This window comes from Myotis yumanensis, unplaced genomic scaffold (genome assembly GCF_028538775.1).
Source record: "Myotis yumanensis isolate MYYU_CA2020_CCGP unplaced genomic scaffold, mMyoYum1.0.hap1 SCAF_17, whole genome shotgun sequence".
Classification (NCBI taxonomy): domain Eukaryota; kingdom Metazoa; phylum Chordata; class Mammalia; order Chiroptera; family Vespertilionidae; genus Myotis; species Myotis yumanensis.
In genome coordinates, this window is record NW_027223768.1 from 21,591,518 (window position 1) to 21,618,956 (window position 27,439).

The window sequence follows — 27,439 nt, forward strand, 5'->3', positions numbered from 1 at the left end:
AGTTTCAGCTCCACCTCTTATGTTAGCCATCATATACATATCTATGAATAATAACTAGTAGTGTCCTTATGTGGAAATATGCAGGAAAGGTCCATCAAGCTGGGGTGGAGGGCACCAGCTCTGTTTTCTTTTTATGTAGGTTACCTTAATTTGGAGACTACTCTGCTATAAGTTTATAGTAATTTTAGGCACTTATAGTGTTTCTATAAACTGGTTGGTACTCTTCATTCAAGGCCAAAATTGCCCTTAGGTTAGACTTTCTTTCTCTGTCTTGGTAATGATTTTGTGTTTGTTTGTTTTTTTCTTTTTGTCTTTTCTAGATAAAGAACTTCTGGTTTTATAGATGATTTTTTAAAAAGATATCTATTGACTCAGCTTTGTTTTATTATTTTTTTTAAGTTGACATGGAAAAAAATTATCAAACAAGAACTTGACACCATGTATGGCATTATCTTATTTGACTAAGAACCAGACACCTAGCTTCTGCTTACCTATCAGCATGATCCTAAACATGCTCATTGATGCAGTCTTCCTCTTCAAACTGTCCTAAAAATTGTCATCTTTGACTTTCTGGATTAAATCATCATTTAGGACCATGTTGTTAAAGAAGCTAATTGTCTGATTGTCAATTAAATGAAACATTATGTGAAAATAGATTGCATTCTACAAATTATTGTACAGATTTATCACTAATTCCTAATGAATTTATGTAGACCATCTATAACAAAGCTTATGCTTCTCACCTTGCCTAGAAATTTGACATTCCAGTGTACTCAAACCCCACACCCAGCAACTTCAGTACAAGAAAGGGTCGTGTAACCAATTGAATTATATAAAGCTTTACTTACATAAAGCTTTTGGGAGAAAACAAACCTATGTGTTGAGAAGGGAGAACTAAATTGGACAGGTGAACCACATCGTGAAAAAGGGCCAAGAGGCAGTATCCATCAGCCCTAAAGAACTTGTAGGCCTTTGGCTTAATCCTTGTGACCTGAATATTTTATACTTTTCCAGCTGGGGAGAAAGAAGCAATAGTCTACTCTGCCATAAATTTCTAGTCACTTATTTAGTAGTGCTTAACATTATAGAAATGTTGGGTGTTCTCTACAGGGCTGATTCTAGTGGAGTGAAGGAACGATAAGCCAAGCTCGGTCTGAGATTCCTACAGTACAGGCAATGACAGAACCTTTCTCTTGTCGACAACTGGCTTTTGGCTCATTTTAAGTGATTTTTCAGGCTTCTAAGTGCTTGATCATTTTATTTTCCTACTCTTATTTGATGCCATCACAGATTGGATGCGGCTTGCAGGAGCTGGTAGTTTAATGTGGAGAGAGACGCATTAATATATAGATTTAGAATGCCAAGTTAACAATATAAATGTAATTTTAGGAGGAGGGCAGAGCTCCATCCCCATTTGTGCCTGTTGATAATTTTCAAGAACATCAGCAATAGGTGGGATGGCAGTTCGGATGGTATCTAGCTACCTTGCCTCAGGTTTCCTTTTTCAAAAGCAAATCACTGATTCTACAACTTGTGTAACTCCTTTTTCTGTCCTCTAGTATGAACAGGAAATCACTAAACTGAAGGAGCGCCTGCGAGTGTCCAGCCGGAGGTTAGAGGAGTATGAGCGCCGGCTGCTGGTGCAGGAGCAGCAGATGCAGAAGCTGTTGCTGGAGTACAAGGCCCGGCTGGAGGACAGCGAGGAGCGGTTGCGCCGGCAGCAGGAAGAGAAGGACAGCCAGATGAAGAGCATCATTAGCAGGTTACAGGGTCACCTGGCAGTGGCGGTGGGTAGCCAGGCACACAAAGAGGTGGAAAGAGGAGCCAGAGACTCCTCAAGGAACGGCAGCAGTGCCACTTGCAGACTCTGCCTATGCTCATGGTACTTAGTACAAAGGTGATGACTGGTCCTGTCTCTTAAATTTTCCAAGTAGGTGACCTCTGTGAACTTCCTTTGAAGATAGAGGTAGTCTGTTTTCTTTCATCGTAACAATTAGGAAAAATAAAAACTTCATGATGCACTTAAGAGGCCTTATAGGAGAAGTGGGTTTTAAAAACCTAAGTATTCAGTGTCCAAAACTAACTTAGTTTTTCACAAAAGTTTCCAAAAACAGGGAAGGAAGTTTCTCTTGGTTAGTGCCAGAGAACCAAGAGAAGAGAGTGCCAAGGATGTCAAGGGAGGCTAAGGGAGGGTTAATTTTACCCAACACTCCCATTGCACTTACTATGGGCCTGGCTCATTTTCCTTTACAGATTGTTTAATCTGTTAATAATAATTTGTTTAATGCCAACGTCTGAGGAAGGCATTATTACTATGCTCGTTTTACAAATAAAGAAACGAGCAACAGATTAAGACACTTGCCCAAGGTCACCTAACAGTGCAACCAAGATTTGAAGCCAGACTCAAGCTCCAGAGTCCATGCTCAATAACCACTGTGCTTCTATCTTGTCAAAAGCTGTGGAAGGTCAGGTAAACTGAAGACAGAAGAGTTCTGCTGTTTCAGCTGTACAGTCTTACTGAGGGCAGTTTGATGGGATTTAAACATCAGTGGGGTGAGATGTAAATGGTGGATGAGAAAGAAACTAGACCCACTAAGTATAGAGTCCTCTTTGAGGACCCACCTGTGCAGGGAACAGAAAGGACAGCTGTCACAGGGTAACTTGAGATTAAGAGGAAATTGTTGGGTTTTTGTTGACTGGTTTGATATTTTAAGATGAAGTGAGTTGTGCTGAGGGATCTGAGGGAAGAAGTGATCATGGAAATACTGTCCCAGAGGAAATAAAAATGTGAGTGACCTAGTCACAGGGAGAGAAATTAACGTTGGGTGTCTTCCACGGTAGGAAAGAAGGAAGAGCACACGGTTTCAGATCTCTGATTGGGATGAGTGGAAATATTGAACTAGGATGAGTTTGGATTTCTTGTCCTCTGCGCTCATTATCTAGCCCTCTTTTGAAGATGCTGAAATGTCCTTCCTGCCACTTTTTAGGCTAATGGCTGTGGAGGAGGAATTGAAGAAGGATCATGCTGAGATGCAAGCAGTTATTGATGCAAAGCAGAAAATAATCGATGCACAGGTAAGCAGGCTCAGAATCTGGTAGAAGGCACTTGTTTATAATAACTGTTATTTCCTGGCTTCCCGTCCCTTGTGCATGCCAAGGCATGTTCTGGAAAATGGGTCACTGGAAAGTTCTCAGCATTACCTTTTGAAGATTTCAATATGATCTCTCACTTCTCCTTTCTTTTACTAGTGACAAGTCTGTTAACCCAGCAAAGTATTAGCGTGCTTAGTACAGTTGCTTAACAGATCTCAACTTAGTGCATGATGGGGTTTACTTCTTCCCTTATGGAAAGTAGGGCGTTCTCTAAGGGAATAGCTGTGAAAAGTAACTGCATGTGTCTGGCTTGTGACCTCCACTGACCATTGCTTGGCTGTGATGTTCACGGTCTTGTCAGTCACGTCCACTGTGCCATCAACCTCTAGCCCCAACTGTAGGGGAGAGACAAGGTTGTCAAAGGTACCCTTCCTTATTCCTTTGTTTCAAGGCTTGGCATTGATGCTTGGAATTTGCTTGATTGTTGGCTGTGCTTAGAGAGCCTCTTTTGATTGATGAAATCAGTCTGGGCCTTTGCTCACTCTATACCTGTGACAAGAATGGTGTGATGACTGCCAAGAGTATCTCACAGCAACACATCCATGTTCAGAACAAAATCCAGCAGGCAGAGAATGTTTCTTAATTCTTTTTCATTTTATCAGTGCAACATATAGTCGTATGTCTTAGAACGAAAAAAATCACAAAAGGCAGGTGCGGTTTTGAGACTGTCTGGTCTACCCACTGAATGTGTCACCTGCCTGAAGACAACCCAGCCAGGTGTGCATTTCTCACCCTTAAGTACATACCATATCCATCAGCTGTAAAATAAAATTGGGAGCAAGGACTTCATGTCCTGCTCCCTTCTCTGCACGTCAGCCAGCAGTCAGTCTGTGTTAGAGCCCCCATTGTTCTGAAACATGCCCTTGCCACCTCCAGTCTAGGTGCTGGGGTGGAGGTTGTTTTTTTAAAGACACTGGGGGTGAAGCTGAAAGCACAGCCATGGGAAGAATGCTCCATGGGCCTTGCACTCCTTCAGAGACTCCTGACCTGTAAGTCGAGTGATGCTCTCTCGTCAGCATAGTTCCCAAAATATTTTGGACTCTTAAACTCTGTAGTTTCTGGATATTTAGACCTCCTAAGTAGCAGAAGAAACTTCTATTGTAATTATCTTACATGGTCCTTTAAAAACAAAAACTTTCAGGTGTCTCCAGGGTGAGTGAGGGAAGGGTAGTGGAGACAAGGCCATCTTGCTGTGTACTATAAAAACTCATCCCGCAGGCTTAAGAGAAACAGCCTGGAGAAAGAGGGCAATTTCGTCAGGAAAACTAGTGTTGACAAGTTTTCACTTTGGAATTTTCGATATGGCAGTATAAAGCAGGGAAAGTTCTAATAACCACACCAGGAGAGCTTTTAGTTCCAATAAGATACAACAGACCATTTTAATAATTTCAGCTGGCCTGAGATTGTGTTGGCCTGAAGCAGAGGGAGCATGGCTGTGTCATAGTGGTGGCTCTGCATGCAGGATTGCCCTTTTCTCGGTTGTTCATCAACACAGCTTCATCATCAGCTTCTCATTGTTAGCCCACCCCAGCCCCTGTTTTGACATGTAGGGCAAGATGACTGGGTATGCAGCAGGAGCCCTAAGATAGAAGGTGAAAGCAAGAGAGGGAATTGGATTTATCAGGGCTCAATGCTCTGGAAAACAAGGACTTTCTGTCTGTTAACCAGGAGTGTGGCACTGTTCAGGAATGGAAGAAATATTACCCTCAAAGTACCAGACTTGTGGTCTAGCTCAATTAGATGATATTTTGTGTCCTTCCCTCAAGACAGTGGTGTTTAAATGGTTTGATTCCATGGACTACTTTGGTGAAACCAGAGGCATCTTTTATAGATCAGTTTCCAGCTGCTCCTACTGAGCACTCAACAATAATAGGTTGCATGACACCAAAGCTAGCTAAATATAATCAATTACCGATTCCAACATAGGCCTTACTGTATAGTACATTTTCTACCAGATGCCCAGTGTGGATCCCCAAAGAATACTGGGAAAATCTACTAGAGCACATGTGGAAACCACTGCACCATGCACAGCACTAATCAAACACTGAAGTCAGTTTTTGAAAAACTATATTATCCTTAAAAGGTAGGTTTCCCAGTCCCAGCTGTTGTCTTACTGATACATTAAAGTATTATTATAGGAAGAGACTGTGAACAGCCTTTGGTACCCTTTGTAATGAATAGCTTGGTGCCACTAGTAGAAAAAACATTTCTGAAATGAATATAGTATCTTATCTTACACGGGAGTTGAGCCCAGCATTTCCCAAAATGCTATGCCGGATGCCCAGTGAATTGGTTTTCATCTCTCTCAGCAGCCCTGTGTCCCACAGGACATGCTTGTCCCTGAATTCAGCCTCTCCATCTCCTAGAGTCAGTTCAGCCACAAGGCCAGCCTGGGCCAGCCGCCTACTAACTGGAAGGGGGAGGATGAGCACTCCATCGGTGAGAGCAGGTCCACCATCCTGGACCTTGTAGCATGGCCATGGGGAGCCTGGTGATGGTACTAAGGGACCATTTCTCAAACATCAGTCCAGGGACTGTGCCACCTTTCACCCCCCTCCAGGATCACTCCATGTGACTCAGCTGGAGAACAGAGAAGGGCTTCCTCTTCTGAGAAGCAAGCAGCTGCCTAGGTACTGTTGCAAGTGATACCTCCACTGTGTTAAATTACAGGTCCTAAATGGAGATGAGATTATTCAAACAGGCAAGTAAACCCTGTCGTTCTCTAGCCGAGCAGTTCCCAGCCCTGGCCCAGTGCACTGGCCTCCTACACATTCCAGCTCCTGACTCCCCACCCTTGACATCCTTCCTGTCAGGCCTGGACCAGATTGTTCTGTCTTTCAATCCAGGCAGAATCGCAATGTCAGAGCATCTTTTGTCAACTAAATGTGAACTTCAAAAGTCCCTATTTGATTTTTTTTTTCTTTTACTTTTTGTTTTATTTTGAGAAGTTGGCAGTGAAGGGAATTACAAAAGGGAGTTTTTCCACTTAAAAACCTTTATCGGTTTGGGGAAGAGGGATTGTTTGGCTTCTGTTGTTACTCTCATAGTCAATAAATAATTACAATCATTCTTAATCTCTTTGTAACCCTTTAAGAATCAGATAATGTTTTATAATGCCTAATTTTTTTATAAGCCTAGAAAATCCTAGAGATATGCTAGTATAATGAATATTCCTTAGTATTGGGGTCTTATAGATTAGCCTAATGTTGAATTATTTTTTTTTCATTATTTCAAGAAATTATGTTTTTCTGTGTAGGGATCCATAGGGTAAAACATCAGATTTGGCTCCCAGGCCTTATTTTCTGATAAACCATGGGCCAATCCTTACCGACTGACTTGGAAAAGATCTATACTTATTATCCCAGTAAATTCCAATTTTTTTTTAAATATTATCATTTTTTTAAAGCCTCATGGATCTTTCCTTCTTTGAGTTTTGCTTATCCTTCCAACAAGATACTCACCTTCCAATGTCAAAAGCATATTGATTAGTGGTTAGTTAATAATGCTGATTTTGGGTATTTTACCACCTGAGTTCTCCATCAGGGAAAGGAAGAATTTTTTTTTAATGATAGTAAGCATGAGCTGGGTTTTGGTTTTTATACTTTTGAAACTATGACCACCACACTGCTGCCTTACAGGTCCCTGCCCCACCCCAGAGTAGGGAAGCATCATTTGATGCTGTGTCTGTGCTTTTACCTCAACCACCCCCCCCGCCCCCCCCCGCCCCCCCCCCCCCCCCCCCCCACACACACACACTCCCTGGGCAGTGATCTTTACTCTGTATCCGCTGCAATGAGTTCCCCACAGAGCCCCCGGGGGCCCTGTGTTGCTGGGCTTCAACAGCAAGGAGCAGCACCAAAGCCTCAGTCCTCCTGTCCTCTCCAAGCCTGACCGTGACTCACCTTACCATGCTTTTCCCCATAAATGCAGAAGTTTCTGGGGTAGGAAAGCTCCTTTTGGCTTTGGGGATTGTTCCTCATGTGCCATTTTCTTTTTAATTTCATGGGCATAGGCAAAGCCAGCTCTTCTTGGCATTAACTTCTGGAATGATTTACCTCGCTGCTGAAGCTAGTATTAGGCTTCTCGCCTAATCTTTCTAAGACTGATATTTTGATGGGGTGATTTTTTTTTTTTAAATTTAGATGGCCCTACTTTTCTTGAGTTGGTTTTTTCCCCCCTTTTTTTCACCCCTCAGGTTTTCTTTCTTTTTTTTTTTTAATGTGTGTGTATTCAACACCCTTTAGCTCCAAAATATTGGTTCTAAAGCGTGTGTTGTTTTTCAGAGACTCAAAACTAAAATGAAAGCACTCTCCATGTCGGGTAGCTTTCCTGGAGTAACTCTGAGCTGGAATGAGTCCAGGAGCTTGTGTTCTCTGTTTGTTTTCATGTGTTATGTTTACGGCACCCCCCTCGGCCACACCTCCCTACCTGTATCCAAGTAACTCCCTGGTCTGAGCTTTTGGCTGCTTTCCCCCCTCTTGCGTGTTGCATCCTCACTTTGTTGGTGACTATAAACTGCCACCATGTGTTGTTTTTATCTTGAGCACAATGTGAGTTCTCTGCAAATACGACTGATGTGCCCTCTTTGGGGGCTAAGGACCCACAGATCACTTGCACTTCTCTGTGAAATGAAACCTCTGGTGCTTCTTTCTTTGCCATCTAATGTCCATGTTTTAAATTTGACCAAAAGCACTTAATACAGTCAGGCAGCTTGACCCTGTGTTGCACAGTCTGAAGTAACATGTGGTGTCACCTTACCACGGTATCTTAGTGTCCTGAGGGATTATTAATAACACATCCTGCTATGCTGACAGGACAAAAAGAGAAAATGAGCACAAACCCGTTGGACTCGGTGTGCAGAAAGAGGCAGAGACGTTCCATTGATCCGGAAAGCATCATGCGTGCAGCAGTGTGATAGAAAGCGTTAGAACAGTCATTCTAAAGAGTATTACGGTGTGATTTCCTGTGTGGAGCCGGAATAAAGCCATGATTGGTGTGTTGTAGGAAAAACGGATCGTGTCCCTGGATTCGGCCAACACCAGACTGATGAGCGCACTGACCCAGGTGAAGGAGCGGTACAGCATGCAGGTCCGAAATGGCCTCTCTCCCACCAACCCCACCAAGCTTTCCATCACGGAGAATGGTGAATTCAAAAACAGCAGCTGCTGACGGCCTTGATGACTAGACAGACTGTGGGAGGAGACAGAAGGAAGTGTCCCCGCTCTCCTGTCCCCGCCCTTCCCCCAACCCCACCAGGTTTACAGAATGTTGCTACTTCAGAACAGCAGTGAGGAGAGACACTCTCATTGAAGAAGGAACCTTGTCTTTCAGGGCATAAGGCGAAGACTCCCGAGGTCCATGATTTCCCCGCGTGTGTCTGTGTACATAGGGAACTTAGTTCTGGGCCATGTACAGAAAATACCACTGTAATATACCCAAAGGAAGTTAATAATGTAGATTACCTTTTTAATTATTGCTATTTTTATTATTGTTTTCTCTTGTTGAAAGCACTGCAGTTGTTAGTTGTATGAGTGAGAAATGAGCCCAGTGAGTCAGTATGTAGAGACCCACTGTCTGTCTGTCTGGTAGAAGCGCACGGCGTACAATAGGACATTTTCAGAATGAATTTTTTCAGGGATTCATCTGCCAGTTTAAAAAAAAATCCCACTTCGGCCCTCTGGTCCTTTAGGAAAACATGCAGATACTAAGGTCCAAACAAAACATTTGATCCCACTGATAAACCGAGACTGGCTCTGGATGGACAGCTACTCCACTTTGGGGATATGCTGCTTCAGAGGACACAGATGAGAGCTCTTGCATCAAAACTGGACTTCCTGAGGAGTGAGTTCTATTGAACTCTTGTTGGTGTTTATCCCCTTCTGTCTATAGCAGATGGGAATTTTCCATTTTAGATAGGGGGCTGTTTTTTTACCCCAGTTGTAATAAAGAGTGTTCTCTTTCCTCTTTAGAGTTTACAAAACTATAAATATTTGTGTCTGTACACACCATCTCCACCTTCCCACACCCACTGCCCTCCCCGCCCCGGTGGTGGCAGCAGCGTCACCAACAGGGTTTACTCTCCCCTGGAGAGGTTCTTCCAATGTGCTGTCCATAAGTCATCCAGAACAGACACCCTTTCTTCCGCACAGAAAAGGGCTAACCATACCATAGCAGGAATCTCTGACTATTTCCTATTTAAAAACAAAACATTTTCTATTTGTAAATTATAATTTTTATTTGGGATAAAGATTTTATTCATTATACTAGCATATCTCTAGGCAGGGTAATCTTATCTCAATCTTTAACTTTTAAGTTGCTCCTTTAATCCCTTAAATAAAATTTGGGAAGGAAATCCAGATCTGAAGCATCACTCTGAAGAGTGATAACTCTCTTGTAAGAAAAGAAACCCAAGGTGGGAGGCAGCGCGTTCTGTGTGTTGCCCCCATGCTCTCGGTAGATTCGTCAGTAATTACTGTCTCACCAGTTGTCATCTTGGCTTTAGTGTAGGACAGAAACAGTTGTGGAAGCTGATTGGTTTCCTTTTTTCCAAAGGTGTGAATTGTCATCTTGAATGCAACCCTGATTATCAGAAGCATAGAATGTTACATGTTAGCCATTATATATACAAATATATATATATACATATCTATTCACACATGTGTACATATAACCACACAAATAGAACTTGTTCATGCCTTCTGTGCTGTGAGGTATAATGTTAAAAGGGTGTTGAACCTCTTTAAGCAAGATCTAAGCAGTTGTTGCTATTGGCAGAGAACATTTATCAAGTTAATGCTCTTTTAAATGATAAACTTTAAGGAAATTTTTAAAAAGGAAAAGAGGCGTGGGGGAAGAAAGACCGGAGGGAGCCCTGTGCAGGAGTGAGTATTTCCGCATAACAGAATATTTGGAAGGGAACAGGAGAACGTTTATCTATCGGGTCCTCTTTTGAGTGAAGCCTAGACAGCGGCCCTGAGTCCCTTTCGCAGCGCCCCAGCTTACGTTCTGACGCTTTAGCGCTGCCCTCCCTCGGGTGGGTCTTTGTGTTGGTCCTTGTATCTCAGCAGCCTCCCCAACCCACGAACTTTTAAAGCATTTCCCTTCATAACACTCCCATTTCTGCCAATCAGAGATTTCAAGCAGGAGTTCCTCACAGTGCTTATCCGATCTGCAGACCTCATGCCCACATGTTTGGTACCCATGTATTTTCTTGACCTTTGATAGTTATTTTACAAATTCTTACCTCTCCTCTCCAAGCTGAAGGCACACTGTTGTCAAAATCACTTACTTAAATGGGGGTGGGGGTTAACCAATTCTGCAGTAGTGCCCTTGTGGGAGAGGACAATATAAGCATAGGTCCACTGTTTCTCAGCTCTAGCCAGGTTTAATTCTAATTCATTCTTCGTAAAAATCCGTCAACTGTGCTGCAGAAAACCTGGTAAAAGTATCGTCGGTGTCGAGGGCCTTACGTATGTAACGTGGGTGATGTCTTGCTTGAGGTTCGGAAGCTCTCAGGTGCCAGTTATGGGTTACAGAGACTGATAAGCTTACCTGTCCTGGGGGCCTAGACACAGAACATCAAATGTGTTTTTGGTGGATGCAGTTTTTCTTGTTGGCATGTGGGAGCTCCTTAGAGCTGCCTCCTTTGGAAGATTAAATGCCCAAATGTTTGGATAGATTATGCAGCCCTCTATTACCAGATTATCTCGAATGAAGAGAAGAGAATAAAAAATAATATAATAAAGTTAGACATAAGCTAGAAGTTCAGAGTTGTTGCCACATGTTAAATGTTAGATTATCCTTTGAGCCTGTTTCTATACAAATATTTTTCTGAGTTTTTCTTTAGAAAATGCTGCAATCTATAGAGCTTATTCTGAAATGTTTTTTTCTCAGGTGTGGAAGAAGGCAGCAACAGCTGACTTTTTATGGAGGTATAGCTTAGTTGGCTTTGCTCAGCCCCAATAGGTACCAGCCTCTGTGCTATTGGGAGGAGGGACATGGGGAAGAAGCAGGTGGACTCAGATGGCCGGGCCTTGCACTTCTACCCAGCACATCGCCACATTGTGTGCGCTGCAGAGACCCGGATTGTGTGGAATTTGGAGTTCAGGGGGCATGCTTACTAAGTGCTTGTCCCACTAACAACCAAACATGGCCATTGACAAGAACAGTGCTGACAGGACTCAGGAAAAGAGCTTCAGATTCCCCTTTTATATCAATGGGCCAAAGGAGTTACATTTCCATCAAGTCATCGTATTCCCTGAGTTTCTGCAATATAAGCCCTGACAGAGAGGATGTTGTAACTAGGCAACTTGATCACCGTCTGTGTGCCGGGCTGTATCGCCAAGGTGCCGTTGGGGTCTGGGACAATCTTTCGGTAAGAAAGATGGCAAAATGAGGTAACCATGCTGCTATAGCTTTTGGCGTTTTCCATTGTTCTCAAGTTGGTCAGAATTAGCTTTTTCTGGGCTGCTTCCACCTTTCCCTGCGATGCTGTCAGACAGGGCAAGGGAAAGCAGGATTTTCTGTCATGACCACTGTGTGCCCTTGAGAATGAGTTTGACTTTAGAAGTCAGGCTTCTCACATCCTAGTCTACCTGTGGCCTTTGTTTGTGGATCTGCAATTCTGTCCACCCTGTCCCCCGAGGTACACCAGGTTGGAAGCAGTTCTGTTTTGGAAGCCCCAGAGCGAGACAGCTACCATCAAGTGAGCTTGCATTGGTGTTTGTTTTCCTTCCATTAGGTTTAGCTCTAGTTATCTCCAGTTGGGAGTTCCTGGGAAGTCCGGTTGTGGGATTGAACTTGGGGAAGGAACCCTCTTCAGGATGACCACGTCCCATATGACTCTGAGCCCCAGGCTTACCACCAGACTGGACTTTGTCACTGGGCTTGACTCAGCAGCTCCGAAGCCTATGCCACAGCTTCTCTGACTTTTCAGTCACACCTTTGGAGGCCACCGTCTCCTGCAGACTGGGAGGGGCTTTCCTCTCCCGTCCCCTTCCTCTTTCAAGTCTAGCAGTGAAACCCTGTTTGCCCCAACAGTGAACAGTTGCCTTCCCACCCCAACTGGGGGCCAAGAATTTGTTTTTATTGATATGTCAATTGGAAGGACCTGTTTTACTAGTTGTTTTTTTTATGTTGTTGTTTTTAAAAAAATATATTTTTATTGACTTCAGAGAGAAAGGAAGAGGGAGAGGGAGATAGAATCATCAATGATGAGAGAAACTCATTGATTGGCTGCCTCCTGCATGCCCATACTGGGGATCGAGCCTGCAACTCAGTCCACAGGCCAACACTCTATCCACTCGGCCAAACTAGCTAGCCCAGTTTTTGTTGTTGTTGTTGTTTTGTTTTTGTTTTTAAGTAAGGTATACTGGGGTGTTGAATTTTTAAATAGAATCTCTTTCTGTGTTTGAGTGATTGCTATTAGTTCCAGGAGTATTCTCTTGTGGTCATGACCCAGTTATGGAGCTCTTGAGTTTAGGAAAGACAACAGTGATGAAATTTGCATGAGATAGGATAAATATCTCATGAGGAGTGAAAGAACCTGAGGAAGATAACATGATCCAAGAGGGGACTATGCACAGCAGCCTTCTCAATAGCCCAGGCCTTGCCTGCACTTAAAATACATTGATATGTGGAGAGGCAGTTTCTGCAGACAACATGTGCACACCCACACAAAACACAATCCTAGGGCTTCCTCTTTCTGAATGTTAATCCACCTACAGAGCAATGATTCCCAAGCTTTCTTGGGTTGTTTAGATTTTGTTCTCATTTGTTAGATTTTATGACAGTGGTTCTCTCTTTTTAAAAATGTACCATATGTGTTATATGTATATGTGTGTGTGTGTGTGTGTGTGTATAAAAGTAACTTGAAATTTATTTGATTTGACATTGTCTCAAGAACCCTAGGTTTCGTTATTGATACCTCAGGGTGTCATAGAAAGACAGTTGAATCTCGCTGATCTGGATTCAGATCAGTGAAGATCGGTGGGATCCAGAAAGAAGCAGTTTTGGTTCCTGCTCAGTTAGTCCTCAGGTGTTTGCATAACTAACCCAGCTGGACTTGGCAAATGCAGTAAGCCACCCAAGGAAACCAAAATGGTAGTTTTTGCCCAAATTTCATCATTCATTTTAATTTCCTACTCAGTTCTTATTTTTCAATCAAATGTCCTCTTTTTCCCTAGGGAATTTTTTAGTTCGGGACCTAGAACCAGATGTACCTGCTGTAGAGAGATTAACACAGAAGCTGTGTTTTAGGAGCCTCCATCATCTGTGTGGGGGTACACATTTGTGTACAAATAGCATATGTGTCATTTCTAAACTCCCAAGGGAAACATTTCAATTGCCAGTTCACCAAAAGGTTAAATGCTCATTGAGTCAATGACCACTGTCCTGCAGAGAAGTTGAAATAAATAGTAAAGCTTAAGTTTTGACTGGTGCTTAGACATTTCCTAGTTACGTTAAAATTAACTCAAGCAGACAGCAGCACATTAACCTGAATCACACCTGTGAGGAATTTACCTTTTAAATTGGCTTTTCTTTTTTCATCTCCAGGGCCTTAATAAAAGTGTGTTAATACACATGACTATTTTACAATGATAGCGCTAAATAATTTATTTTTTATTTCAAGAAAGAGAAATACACCTTAGAAAAACAAAACCCAAGATTTTATTTTATTTTTAAAGCCATATTTTTGTGCTGGTAGCACTTAGATTGTTCCACATGTGAGATCCATATCTGCATTTCATTACCTGGGTTTGTTCTAAAGAAGATTTATTTTTGTTCTGTGAATAATTTTTGATGGTTCTTGTACATGTACAGATATAGATACGTTTGAGGTCTTTTATTGATAATCTTACAAAGAATTCAAATAAACTTTAACTTTAAACATTTCAGACTAAAGTTGCTATGGTATGTGACATGTTACTCTCTTATTTCTTGCATGTATATCTGGGTGATTAGGACACTTGGAGAAAGACCAGGAAAAAAAATGTACGCAGGAACATTATTCTGAAGGTATAGTTTAACATTAAAAACAATGTCATAGAATTTCCCAACTTACAGGTAAGAAATATTTAGATTTAGGGCAAATAGCATGAACATATAGTATGGTTTTGTGATAAGACCCCAGAGAGCTCCTCATTCTGGAGAATTTAAAATCCCTTTAATAGATTGTCACTGGTAAAGAAAGCAGCCCCTGTATTTGGAACTATGGCCCCACTTGGCTTCCCAAACCACTATTGTCCTCTGTTAGTTTCCCAGAGAGATTAATGGGGTTTGTTTCAGGATTTGGGGGTTTTTTGTTTTGATTTATTTATTTTATTTTATTTTTGGTTCTTGTTTGCTTGTCATTCTCAAAGTTATTGTTCCCAAATACCTCCACCTTCCCTCATTTCATACCAGTTGCATATGTCATTTTCTTTTGTCCTGGTGGAGGTCTGAGTCCCACAGTTAGCCTCTTCACATATGTGGAGTTATTTCTCATTCTGAGCTTCTTGGAATTAAAAAGTGAAAATGCTCTTAAAACCCAGAGAAGACTGTGTGAGAAGGAAACTGCATGAACTATTTTTTGTTTACTTCAAAGCCAACCCATTTCAATCTGAATTGCTCATCACCTAACGTTTGCTTTAAGACTTCATGGATCTGAAACATCAAAAAGAGAAAAACTGTTAATACTCTCTTGTCGTCTATATCCTAAACTGTCTACCTATATACCCTTCATTTTTCTCAGCCTCTCTCCAGCTGCCTGCCTTTTGTCATTAGCACTGTCACCAATGGGAAGGCACATAAATCAGTTTGTTAGGCCCTTTCCAACACCCCAGCCAACAAAAAGAAAGTTTGATGGCAAAGGAGACTAAAACAAATGACTTAAATCAGTGCTTCTCAACCGGGACTGTTCATCAGAATCACTGCAGAACTTAAAAAAACAACAAAAAGAAAAACAAAAAAATACACACAGCAGGGCTGCCTTTGAGTTCTTCCACTGAACAAGTCCATAGACTGTCTCTGAGGACTGGGGCCACGCTTTTCTTTAACTTCCCCAGGGATTCTAACCTCAGCAGGGTTAACAACCACTAGTCCCTATCAAGCTCTGAGCACAGTGTGTGTCTGTGACAATGTTTCTCTCTGTCTCTGTCCCTGGAACTGGGATAAGTGGAATTTTAAAATGCTGCTAAAACTAATGACATATATTCTACCTTTCTCACACACACCTTGTCCCTACCAATTCCATCCTTTAAATCTGCGAGATAGACATTCTCTCCATTAATGTGGGATAGATATATTTCAACAAAGGTGACCAGAAGATGGAATTCTCCATTTGGACCCCAATCTTCCTATTATTGGCTTTAATTTAAGACAGAAGGTAGATTGCTTCTGGTTTGGTCTCCCTACCCTCACCCCACCCCCACCCCAACCCCCCAAAAAATCCTTGACATTTATAGAGTTGATATTCAACACTGCAGTCTTCAGTTACTTGGACTTTTACTAAAAAAAAAAAAAAGTATCAGATGCTGAAATTGCATCTTTTATAGCTGTTCTTTCTTCAATAGCAAAATGCACTAAAAGCTCACCAGTCCCCCTCCCCGTTCCCTGGCAGACACACACACCCCACAGTTCTTTCTAGAAACCTGAGTTTGCGAGATTTTAGAATAAATTGCCTAGGTGTTCTTTCTTTGGCCTGTGAGTAAATTGCAATAATCTACAAGATACATGCCAATCTGTAAAGTTATGGTTTGGGCTGGATGACCCATAATGAGCTCTCTGGCTCTGACATTATATGATTATCTGATATAACTGAAATATGTGCCCTTAGGCCATATTCGAAATCAACTTGAGGCTTTTGTCACAATATTTAGGAATAATTCTTCCTCTTGACAATCTGCCATCTCTCACATACTAGTACTTTAAAAAAACAAGGAGAAGAAACTCCTGGAAGAAATGTATATTTAGAACAATAATAATGTTGATAATAATAATAGCTAAAGTTTATGTTTATTGAGCACTTACTATGTGCCAATTTGCTAAGCACTTGGAATATTTCATTTAATCTAATACCAACCATATGAGTTAGGTACTGTTGCTCCTAACTTATGAGGAAAATTAAGAAAAATTAACTTACTTGCCCAAGGTCAACACAATTAATAAGTGGAAAGCCACAACCCAAATTCAGGTCCTTCTAACCTTCTGCCTTAATATGTGTGTGTGTGTGTGTGTATGTGTGTGTGTGTGTGTATGTGTGTGTGTGTGTGTGTGTATTAATCCTCACCCGGGGATTTTTAAGAGAGAGGGAGAGACAGAGAGAAATATTGATGTGACAAAGACCCATAAATTGGTTGCCTCTGCACGCACCCCAACCAGGGCCTGGGATTGAGCCTGCAACCGAGGTATATGCCTTTGACTGGAATTGCATGGGGACCCTTCAGTCCAAAGGCTCTATCCACTGAGCCAAACCCACTAGAGCTTTCTTTCTTTCTTCCTCTTTCTCTTTCTTTCTAGAGTTAGGAAAATTTTTGGCAAAAGTTACAAAAAGATCTAAAATGATCTCGGAACACGAGCCAACCTGTCACCATGAGCCAAAGTGATGATAATGGGAACAGATGAGCGAATTTTCCAAAGCTTTCTCTCTCCCTATATTGGTTTTGACAGTATTGCCTTGCATTGTCAAGTCATCTGGTCAAAATTAGAAGTGGGCAGAAATCTCACCTCACTCAAAAATTGGTCTTTCATATCTTCTGGGTCCATCAGAGCTGGGATAGTAAAATCTGCTTTCAGGATTCCAAAGAATTGCTCTGAAAAAGAAAGGGCTCCCTGGTTCGGGGGAAATTATCTTACTGCCATTTGAAAACCTCAAGTTCTTAGCAGTCAGGTGTGCACACTGGACACCACAGATGGTGCATGGTGATTTAGGGTTTCAAAAAGGGAGAGGAAAGAAACTACTGAACTGGAGAATGCTTGGCCACAATTACGACCAACCAACAGTGGCTGAAAGAGGCCTATGTCGTAGGGTGACACTGGCCCTGCTCACACATCAGGCAGTTATTTTCCGTTCTCTATTTCCCACCTTCCTCTTAATAACTATTAAATAGATGCTGGAAATTTACACCCCTACACCCCCTCCCTGGGCCCACATTTGTAAAAGCCCTCTCTCCCCCAGGAAACTAAGTTCTCTAAGCCTAGAAACAAGCTCAGCCTTCGGCCGTGGGCCACTGTAATCATCACAGAACCACCAGCTCATAGTAAGACTACGTTATATTTATATAGCAGTTTATAAAGTACATAATTATTTCACTGTGATGTAGGCAGGGTAGTTTTTAACCCCACCCCTTTTGCAGGTGAGAAATGAGAGATTCACAGTGAGGAAAAGGCTCCCTAAGCTTTCACAGCCCTCAGGGTGCTAACTAGGATCCTCACCCTTGTTCCTCCTGCTGCTGCTGTTCCGAACCTTCCCACCATCTCACGCTGCCTCGTAAGAAGGTCTCAAGGAACCTGTGCGGAGGAGTGGCTGTCCGCATCGAACTGCTTACTTGTTACAAGTGAGCGGGAACTTGGTAACCAGAAGCAGTTACCTGATTCTGGCGCCGGGGTTTTTCCTTGTGGCTCCTGGTGGTTAGATGCACTCACGTGTTGGGCCTGCGTGGCAGCAGTTGTATCTCTTATGTCAGTTCCACTTTCTTCACTGGGCACAGCTGCAGGAGGGGAAATGAAGGAGTTAATGCAAAGATGGCCAGGAGCAAGGCAGTCTGAGGTTGGTGACTGCCCCTGAGCTGGGAGACAGGCCTGGGCCTCACTGCCCATGCACACAGTTGCTGCAGAAACGTTCGGGAGGGAAGCTGAGCCCCTGCCAGTCCTCTTTCCTGCAAGCTGATGTTCCAGCCCTTGAGTTGCTATGCCATCACAAAGTGCCCCTGATACAGGATGTGTGGGGCTTGTGCAATGTTACGGGATTTCTACTCATTTGCAAATGTTCTCTTTTGGCAATTCCTACCCAAGAGGCCCCGACCCCTTGTGTCTGACAGCCACACTGAGCCCCACCATGGCATCCAGGGACCCCCAACATCTCCATCAAAGCGTGTTATCAAAATATTCCAGAACCAAGCTCAGCGACCCCCTCTTGCCCTGCGTGGCTGCCCATCTGCTGAGGACCCCAGGTGCCCTCAGCTGCTCCCTTACTCCCTGTCACTTGCTCTCATATTCAGTCACCAAAGTCCTGTCAGTGCCTTGCAGATATCTTTTATTTCAAACATGGAAATAACCATATTTTTATGGTATATTACTGTAAAGTATTTAAGCAAAAGTATAAAAGTATCCCTCCGCTGACCCAGGGGCAACCACTATTAACTTGAATTTTTTTAATTTGAATGCATAAAGATGTACCTTATTCGATTATATATATATAAATATATATATATATACTTATATATATATATATTTATATATATATATTGATTTCAGAGAGGGGGAGAGAGATAGAAACATCAATGATGAGAGAGAATCATTGATTGGCTGCCTCCTGCATGCCCCACACTGGGGATCGAGCCTGAAACCTGGGCATGTGCCCTTGACTGGAATCGAACCTGGGACCCTTCAGTCTACAGGCCAACACTCTATCCACTGAGCCAAACCAGCTAGGGCAAGGCTGTGCAGTATTTCATCGAATGTACCCAAACTTATTTCACCAACTTGCTTTCAGTGGACATTAGATTGCCTCCAGTTTTTCAATGTAATAAACAGTACTGCAACCAGCAACCCCGTGTGTGGAGGATGCGTGTGTATGTGTACACCTTGTGCTATTATTTCCTTAATAAATGTCCATGGGTAGAATTTCTCAATGGAAGAGTGTGCCCATTTCAAAACTGACACGCATCGCCAGGATGGCAGCGCCAGTTTACTTTCCTACCCCAATGTCTGAGATCGCTGATTTTCCCACGTTCTCGTCAGCTTTATCACCCTTTAAATCTCTGCCAAACTGGTAAGTAAAAAAATTCATTGAAAAAATACAGCTTGCTTTTAATTTGCATTTCTGTGATAAAGCTGAGCATCTTTAAAAATGTTTGTATTTCTGTCTCTTCAGTTAATGTCATTCGGATACGATGTAAAATCAATTCCCTCACGTCCCTTCTCATCCTGCTGGTCCAGACCTGCCCTGGGTTCCACTCCTGGCCGGCCTCCTCCTCAAATGACATCTTCCTTCCCCACCCCAAGAATGGTCAATGTCTTTAAGGAAATGAGTAAATCTGTAAAGTCCAGAAACACTCACATCTCATCACCTGAATATCACCACTGTTAACATGGTCACACGTTTCCTCCCAATCTGTTGTTTCCTTTCAACATTGTGTGACTGTATTGTGTGTATAATGTTGATTCGTGCTTTTTTCCCTTTAGCATCTTAACACAGTCAATGTCCCATGTCATCCTAACCGCCTTGCTTCCATTAACTGCAGATCTGAGCGTTTGGCTCACTCTGATGGTTCCACCACTGGCTGCGGGATCTAGTCCTTCCGAGTTTGGCCCCAGTCTACCTCTTCGCACTCACCCCTTGCCACTCCCTTCCCCAAAATGTGACCTCCATCCGGTCACATCAGACTGCTGGCCATTCCCTAACCACACACTTTCATGTCTACCTGCCTTTGCCTATGCAAATCCCTCTGCTCTCTGCTGCCTGATGAAATCCCCCCATGACCTTTTGCTCAATTGTAGTCATTCCCCCTTACCCCTGGGGATTTAGTTCCAGTTTCCCCCATGGGTGCTTGAAACCATGGATAGTATCAAATCCTATACATACACTTATGTTTTTTCCTATACATGCATACCTATGATAAAATTTTATTTATAAATTAGGCACAGTAAGAGATTAACTTTGCCTGTGCTAATCCCTCTCCCTCTCCCCCACCCCCTCTCCTTCCCCCTCCCTTACTCCCTCTCCCTCTCCTTCTCCCTCTTTCAATTGATGGCTACTAAGTGTCTGATGGGCAGGTAGCCCATCCAGCAGCGATTTTCAACCTTTTTCACCTCATGGCACAAACAAACTGATTACTGAAATCACTGCTGTCCAGTGTGGGCAGCGTGAGACAGCCCAAGATTTCATCATGTTATTCAGAACCACACACAGTTTAAATCGTATGAATTGTTCATTTCTGGAATTTCCAATGTAATACATATTTTGAGACTGTGGTCGACCACAGGTAACACGCAGAGTACAACCCTGGAGAAGAGGGAGTACTGTGCCACCTGCCCAGGCAGAGGGGAAGGCACTCCTGCCAGGGCTCTGTTCACCCTGGAGCGGCGCCTGCAAACTGCAGGGCTGTCTGGCTCTGTCAGCCCTTAGCTCAGCTCCTTCAGAAACAGGAAGAGGCCCTGCTGGTCCTGGTATCCACAGCCCACAGCCCACGGCCTGTGCAGAACAGATCCTCGGGAAGTGGCTGCTGGATTAAACCATCGCCCTGCGTGCAACAACACGTTCTTCCAGGCCCGGAAAGGACACGAGGCATAGAACAGCCCCTGCCCGGGAGATTCCGCAGTCTCATGGATTCATCATCGTGATCGTTCACAATCATTTATAACTAATAAGATTAAAATGAGACCAGCCCTGTCTATCCAATAAGATAAGGACAGAGGCAGGAGATGAATGAATCACTAATCATTTCACTAGAGCACTGAGGCTAAAATGGCAATAACCACCAGATGCCAGACACTGAAAGCTACCTCTCGGCAATGGCACTGTCCCCCCCCCCCCCCCCCGCCCCCCGCCCCCGTTTAGAGATGAGAAAAATGAAGTTCCCAGAGGGTAGGAAACTTGCCTAAGGACACACAGTAGGTAGAACCAACATTCCCTCAGTCAGTCTTCTGCATCTAAGTAGTGTTTCTCCCACAGACCGCCCCCCACATTATTACTCAGGGGATGGGGGTGTTCTCCCCTAGACCGCCCCCCACATTATTCCCCAGGGGTGTGGGGGTGTTCTCCCCTAGGCCGCCCCCCACATTATTCCCCAGGAGGATGGGGCGGCGCTGGCTCCGGGGACAGCATCCCCTGCGGAGGGGGCCAGCACACCCCACGCCCAGCCTCAACCCCGACCTGGGCGTGGAAGCCGGGGCAGGGCTCCCCACAGGAGGAGCGGGGCGCTGGGGCCGGCGGCTACGGGGTCCCCAGGGCCCAGCCTCGAGGGCGGGCGGCGGGCGCGTGCTCCGCCCTGGCCGCTCCCGGCAGCCACCGCGCGGGCCGCCCACTCGGGTGCAGGGGGCGCGGTGTTCCTCCCGCAGCGGGCTCCCTGGACCCCAAGGCCGGAGCCGCTGTCTTGGGCCCGGAAAGCTCCCGGAGGCTCCGAGCCGAGCGACCCGAGGCAGGTAAGTGGCGGACGCACAGCACCGCCATCCTGGGGGAAACTGAGGCACCGCCAGCTCAACGCCGCTGCCCCCCGCGGAGTCACGGACCTGCCGTAGGTCACGGGTGCAGGGCCCTTCCTCGGGGACAGAGGCGACCCTCGGGGCCGCAGTCCCTGGGGCCTGGGGAGCTGCGGGCCTGCGGAGGCGAGAGCCCAGGGCGGGCTGCATAGGCCCCGGCGCTGGGAGGAAGGAGGGAGGAAGCCCGCGTCCCACGTGGCCCCCGCCCTGCCTTGGCCCTGCGCACCCACTGTGACAGGGAGGCCTCCGGACCCCGCCCGGTGCGGCCTGGGTGGCAGCGGTTCCCAACCTGTGGGTCGCGACCCCTGAAAATACATCCTGCATATCAGATATTTACATGACGATTCATAACAGTAGCAAAATTACAGTTAGGAAGTAGCCACGAAAATAATTTCATGGTTGGGGGTCACCACAACATGAGGAACTGTATTAAAGGGTCGTGGCATGAGGAAGGTTGAGAACCACTGCGAGGGAGAGCAGAAGACACTCTCTCCAGGCTCCTGAACCAAATCTGATCACAGACGTTCCTTAGCAGCTCACAGGGGGCCCCTGCAGGATCTGGGGGTCCCTGCCCAGTACCCCCCAACCCACCTGCAGCTCCTACCTGCAAGCCGCCACCCAGTCTCCCTCCACTCCCCTTTGCAAGCTAACTCCCTGCCTTCAAAATCCCCTCCTCCTCCTCCTCCCCCACCCCCTCCCCCTCCTTCCCCTCCTCCTCTCCCTCCTCCCCCTCCCCCCCTCCTCCCCCACCCCTCCCCCTCCTTCCCCTCCTCCTCCCCCTCCTCCCCCTCCCCCCCTCCTCCCCCACCCCTCCTCTCCTCCTCCCCCTCCCCCTTCCCCTTCCCCTCCTCTCCCTCCTTCCCCTCCTCCTTCCCCTCCTCCTCTCTCTGTCTCTCCCCCCCACCACCAGCAGCTGGGGCGGGCCCCTTCTATGTCCTAGTCTTGCCTGTGACTACACAGTCCCCACCGCCTTTCACAGGTTTCTCCCAGCGGGCCCTCAGCTCCTTCTGGCCAGGCCCTGCCTTCTGTCTGTGTCCCCAGAATGAATGAAGCTCTGGGAGCAAATCCCCTACTTTCCTCCACATCCTCAGAAAGGGCAGTATTACCCTTGTCTGATGTAGGAATCTGTCAGGAAGCCGGCAGAACTGGGAATATGCCCTCAGTTATCCTCCTTGGCTTCGAAACGCTTGGGAAGCAACACGAAGTAGTTGTGAAGATGCTTCAGGAATTTAAAAATGCTGACGGAACACTGCCACTGTCATTCCCAGCCATGTCCCCACACCTCGTCCCCACAGCTCGCTCTCCTCTCCTCCCAGAATTAGGAGTGATTCCCCAGGCACCTCCCTTGTGCGTCCCTCTCGATACCCAGCCTCAAAGGCCTCTGATGATGTTTTGCTCAGCGTCTCAGGCCCTGGTCACCTCACCTGAGAGACTGCACAGCCTCCCTTGGCCTCCTGGCCCTGGAACCGCAAGTTCAGTGGCCCAGTTCAAGGAGGGGGGTTGATGGTGACCGAGGCCTCCTTCTCCGACCCCAGCTCACCAGCCGGGTGCTGACACAGGGAAATCCCTCTCGGTGTGAGTAAGTGGCCCTTGGTTGCCATCCAGTTGGCCCACCTCTTTTCTGGCCTCTCCCGGGCCCTCTGGGAGGACCATGGGACCCACCTGTGCTGCTGCTTTCAGGCCGCCCTCTCCACTTCCAGACCCCGGAGACCCCAGGATCCAGCCAAGAATTGGGCCGCGCACCCTACAGAGCAGGAAACAGTTGTGTACCTGGTCTGGGCTTCACCCTCTCAGTCACTTCCGAGGAGGGAACGTGGACAAGCTGGGGGAGCTCTGCCGACTGCCGGTGTCCAAGAGAGGGGTCTGCAAGTAGAGACTGGGGGTGAGTGTGAGGGGACCCCGCTCATCACAGACCAGACTCAGGAGGACGCATGTATTGTACACCTAGTCGTGCCCACCACAGTTTCAGTCCGCACAACAGCTCTGCAAGGGAGGAGCCATCCTTCTGATTCTACACAATGAGGAGTTTCTTTGGGGCTGATAAAAATGTCCTAAATTTAGGTAGTGCTGATTGGACAATCCTGTGAATGTACTAAAACCCATTGAATCAGACACTTCAAAAGAGTGAATTTTATCACAACAAAGCTGTTACCAAAAAAGAAGGAAAGGAAGAAGATAAGAGGAAGCCTGCTGCTGAGGAGGCAAACTATGCACAAGATATAAACACCCAAGGTGGCCTCTGGCGCTCGGCATTCATAGTGACAATAGCAATGACAGTCGCTAAAATCTGCTGGGTGCTCACTCTGTGCCAGGAGCTCTCCGAGGTCCTTTTATATGCGTCCTCATTCAGCCCTCAAAGCCATCGTGAGGCGGGTTATCACGGGTCATTGGTACCATTTTGTTAAATATATTTTCCAGATGAAAAGGAGTCTCATTTCTAGCAAGTGATAAAATCTGATTCCAAAGCCCGGCTTTCAACCACTTCATTGCCCAATAACCAATTCCTGTTGCTAATTGCGAATGCCCTGAGGCTGGATGGGGCCTGGTCCATTCTTTAAAGAGCTCCAAAACTCAGTCACCCTCCGACTAGAAGTGCTGCCTTAAGTCTATCCTCAGTGTCTCCTGCTGCCAAGCAAACCCATTTCCCATCCCATGCAGACCCAGGGCCAGCAGGGAGGACTGCCACGCACCATAGAAGCAGATGAAGGGTTGCAGGGAGGAGCAGTCCAATGAATAAACTCTGGGGGTGTAGCGTACGTAGGTGCGGAACCCCGCACACAGTCCTGTCCCAAACTGGGGCACCTCCAGCCAGGTGGGGATGCTGGCACCCAAGTCACTGGACCAGCTTAGAGACCCAGAGGCCGCGCTGAAGTAGAGGCCAATCCAGGCCTCGGTCTCACTGGTGATGGACTTCAGGGCCTCCATGCCTGCCTCGTCAGTCACCGTCTGCACGTCGGCCAGGTCTGTGTGGTAGGTACGGCAGTACAGCAGGGCTGACAGCCATGTCTTCCGTTGGTTAAACCGCTTGAAGGTCCGTCTGCCAATCTGGACCACCGCTGGGGGCAAAGAGCAGAGAGACCACACACCTGTGATTCTAAACAAGGGAAGTTTGGAAAGGGCAAGCTTTGGCACCACCCGAGGGATTGATTCCGGACAGAGACCTGAGAAAGGAAACACCTCTGTTTGCGGAATTGGGAGTCACATCCTCAGATGCAAATGGGGCCCCTAACTCTGACACATACCTGTTCACCGAAGCCCATCAAGATTTGCCTGGCATTTCCCTCACTTCCCCTGCCTGAACTGATTTTTAAAGCACATAGTACTCACCAGTCCTGAGCTTCGCAGGTGGATACATCATCTTTTAAAATCCTCACTATAACCCTGAGAAGTAGATGTTACCATCTCCATTTTATAGAGGAGAAAAGAAAGGATTAGGGAGGTGACGACCTGCCCAAACTCATGCCCTATTGCCTGGCAAGATCTGCGTGTGCCCACCTTGGAAAACTGTCATTTTCACTCTACAGCTCCATACTCCATAACAGGCAGAAAAACAACTCCACAAGACTGGTTGATTGAGGAGTGTATTTCCTTTGTCATAGAATTTCTCTACACCAGACATGAAGGAGGGACATTTCTTTAATACCAGGGCAATGATATCCAGAGGGAAGTCCTCCACTCCCCACAAGAGGGCTAGGCCTGGGCTGTGAGGAGGTGCCTCCCGCACCTCACCCCCAAGCCATGGAGGTGGGGGCATCTGAAGAGCTGGGATGCAGCCTGGGCTCTGCCACTGTTTGGTTGGGGCCCTTGACCAAGTCACCTCCCCCACTGCGTCCACTTAATAGCAGAGGCACTGACTCTCTCCTGGGGTGTCAGCCTGGGGGTAGCAAAACCAGGGATCCCTCAGCCAGGTGGAGGGATGGGGGGTCCCAGGTGTGGCAACCCTGCCAGGTGGTTTCAGTGGATAAGTCAAGCAGAAGGCAGGCTCCTGGGTCTGCACCTGGCTTTGGAGTGCTGGTCAGGCTGAGAACGGGCTCCTCAAGGTTGTAGCGTAGCTCCTCAGGATCTGGAAAACAGAATCAGACCTCGAGTTATGGGGCAGGTGTGGGCTGCCCGGGATCCTCTGCAGGCACCAGGAACTGCCAGGTTGAACTTGGGAGAAGCCTAGCTCAAGGTTAGACAGACTCCTTTGTTCCTATTTACATGTATTCTATAAAAGTATCTATTGAGCTATTGTGTGGCAGATGGTATTCTAGGCCCTGGAAAAATAGCAGAAATAAGATAAGCAGAATCTTTGCTCTCAAAGAGAATAGCAGAAGGAACCCACCTTGCAGCAAAGGCCAGGTCCTAAGGTAGGAAGGGGCCACGTGGGTTTGAGGAGCAGAAAGCAGCCAGTGTAGCCAGAGGGAGAAATAGGACATGAGGCCAAAGAGATCAAGCAGATCAGGTGGCTACCAAGGGGTGTGATTCTAAGTACTGAGGGGACCTATTGAATGTGTGTAAGCAAAATGTCTGATTTACATTTTTAAAAGTTCCTTGGACAGAGAGCCCACTGTAGGTGGGGCAGACCCCGGGAGGAGGCGTGTGCTAGTGGGTAGAGTCTTGGTGGCACCCTAGACACCAGACTTAGTATAGGAAAGCATCTCATCACACTTCCTTGGCAGGCTCCCATCCTAGCACACCACTCACACTGCACCCGGAATCCTAGGTCACACCTGGGCCACTGTGGGCCACATTTCAAGGCCCTGTTACAAACATGGTGGAGAATTGGGGACTCATCAGGTCGGTCCTCTGTGCCCCTATTTGAGGGGTCAGGGTGGTATTGAGTTGGGCAGGCCTTGACTGACAGAGAAAAGCAGAAACTGGCATTTTTACCAGGAAAGTGCTCTCTGGTCTCTAACCATCCCCTATGTGATCTCAGACAAAGGTCAGTGGAATGGGCCACCTGGGCAGAGGGGCCAACCCAGGGCAAGGATGGCCAGCACCATGTGCATTGAGTACTGATGGGGGACTTCCTGCAGAGACTCCCCAAGGAGCTGGCCGCACCCACCCACTTCCCAGAAGCAGGAAGTCCCTCAGAGAGTGACTGGCCTACTCTCCTCCCCTCCCAGCCTCCAGGAGACAGAACCACCCTGTGCTTTAAGAAAAGATGAGAGACCTTGAATTCTGCTCATTCCTGCACAGATGCAAATGAATCCCCAACCTGCCTGCCTTCTTCCTCTCTTTCTTTTTTTTCTTCCCCTAAATCTTTAATTGGCAGAAGGAGGGAACAAAGTGGAACATTCCAGATTTTACTTTTTCTCTACCCTGATTTATACCCATTTCGCGGGCGGACTCTTGGAAATGAGGGACATAAGAGAGAAATTAAGGCTGAGCAATGTAGCCAACAGGGCTCAGGTAATAGTTAATCCTCAGAAACACCTGAGCTCTCGCTTTTATCTGCCCGTGAAAAGCGGCCCTGGGAGGAAGATCGTGTCCAGACTGTGGCTGTGAACACACCGTAGTAGCAGATGAAGGGCTTCTGAGCTGTGCACGAGGCGGCCCCCAGGTTGGGGACAATGGACACGGAGTACACCGTGGCGCAGATGCCCTCCTTGAAGACGGGCAGCGAGCTCCATATCGGAGTGGAGAAGGTGGAACCGCTGGACCAGCTCAGGCCGCCGATGCGCACATTGTAGAAGAGGCCGATCCACGCCTGAGTGCCGCTGGTGAGGGTGTAGAGGGTCTTGATGCTGCTCATGCTGTTCATGCTCTGCAGGTCGGCCAGGTCCGTGTGGTGCTCCCGGCAGTACCGCAGGGCGTCCAACCAGCTCAGCTTCTCTTCCACCCTCGAGAAGGTCTTGCCGTTGCTCACCAGCTCCTGGACTGGGGCAGGAGAGGCTGTCACCAT

The 27,439-nt window shown here is 46.3% G+C and overlaps 2 protein-coding genes across 9 annotated transcripts in view; one reads left to right on the forward strand and one right to left on the reverse strand.

The window, feature by feature from the left end:
• Window positions 1-14,043, forward strand: part of RASAL2 (RAS protein activator like 2) — a 245,434-nt gene extending 231,391 nt beyond the window's left edge. For 5 of the 8 annotated variants that reach the window (XM_070396884.1, XM_070396880.1, XM_070396883.1 and 2 more), the window contains 4 exons: window positions 1,560-1,762; window positions 2,988-3,075; window positions 5,824-5,854; window positions 8,158-14,043. In XM_070396884.1, coding sequence (XP_070252985.1) covers window positions 1,560-1,762; window positions 2,988-3,075; window positions 5,824-5,854; window positions 8,158-8,300 — 465 coding nt within the window. In that variant the 3' untranslated portion in view covers window positions 8,301-14,043. The remainder of the gene's footprint in view (window positions 1-1,559; window positions 1,763-2,987; window positions 3,076-5,823; window positions 5,855-8,157) is intronic. The other 3 variants (XM_070396885.1, XM_070396886.1, XM_070396882.1) reach the window with 1 other exon arrangement.
• Window positions 14,044-14,715: 672 nt separating this feature from the next.
• Window positions 14,716-27,439, reverse strand: CLEC20A (C-type lectin domain containing 20A). Its single transcript, XM_070397108.1, has 7 exons — window positions 27,049-27,439; window positions 25,550-25,615; window positions 24,243-24,608; window positions 23,323-23,415; window positions 17,721-17,840; window positions 16,858-16,943; window positions 14,716-14,796 (listed from the first exon to the last, which is right to left on the reverse strand). The coding sequence occupies exons 1-7, from the start codon at window positions 27,437-27,439 to the stop codon at window positions 14,716-14,718; spliced, it is 1,203 nt and encodes a 400-aa protein (XP_070253209.1).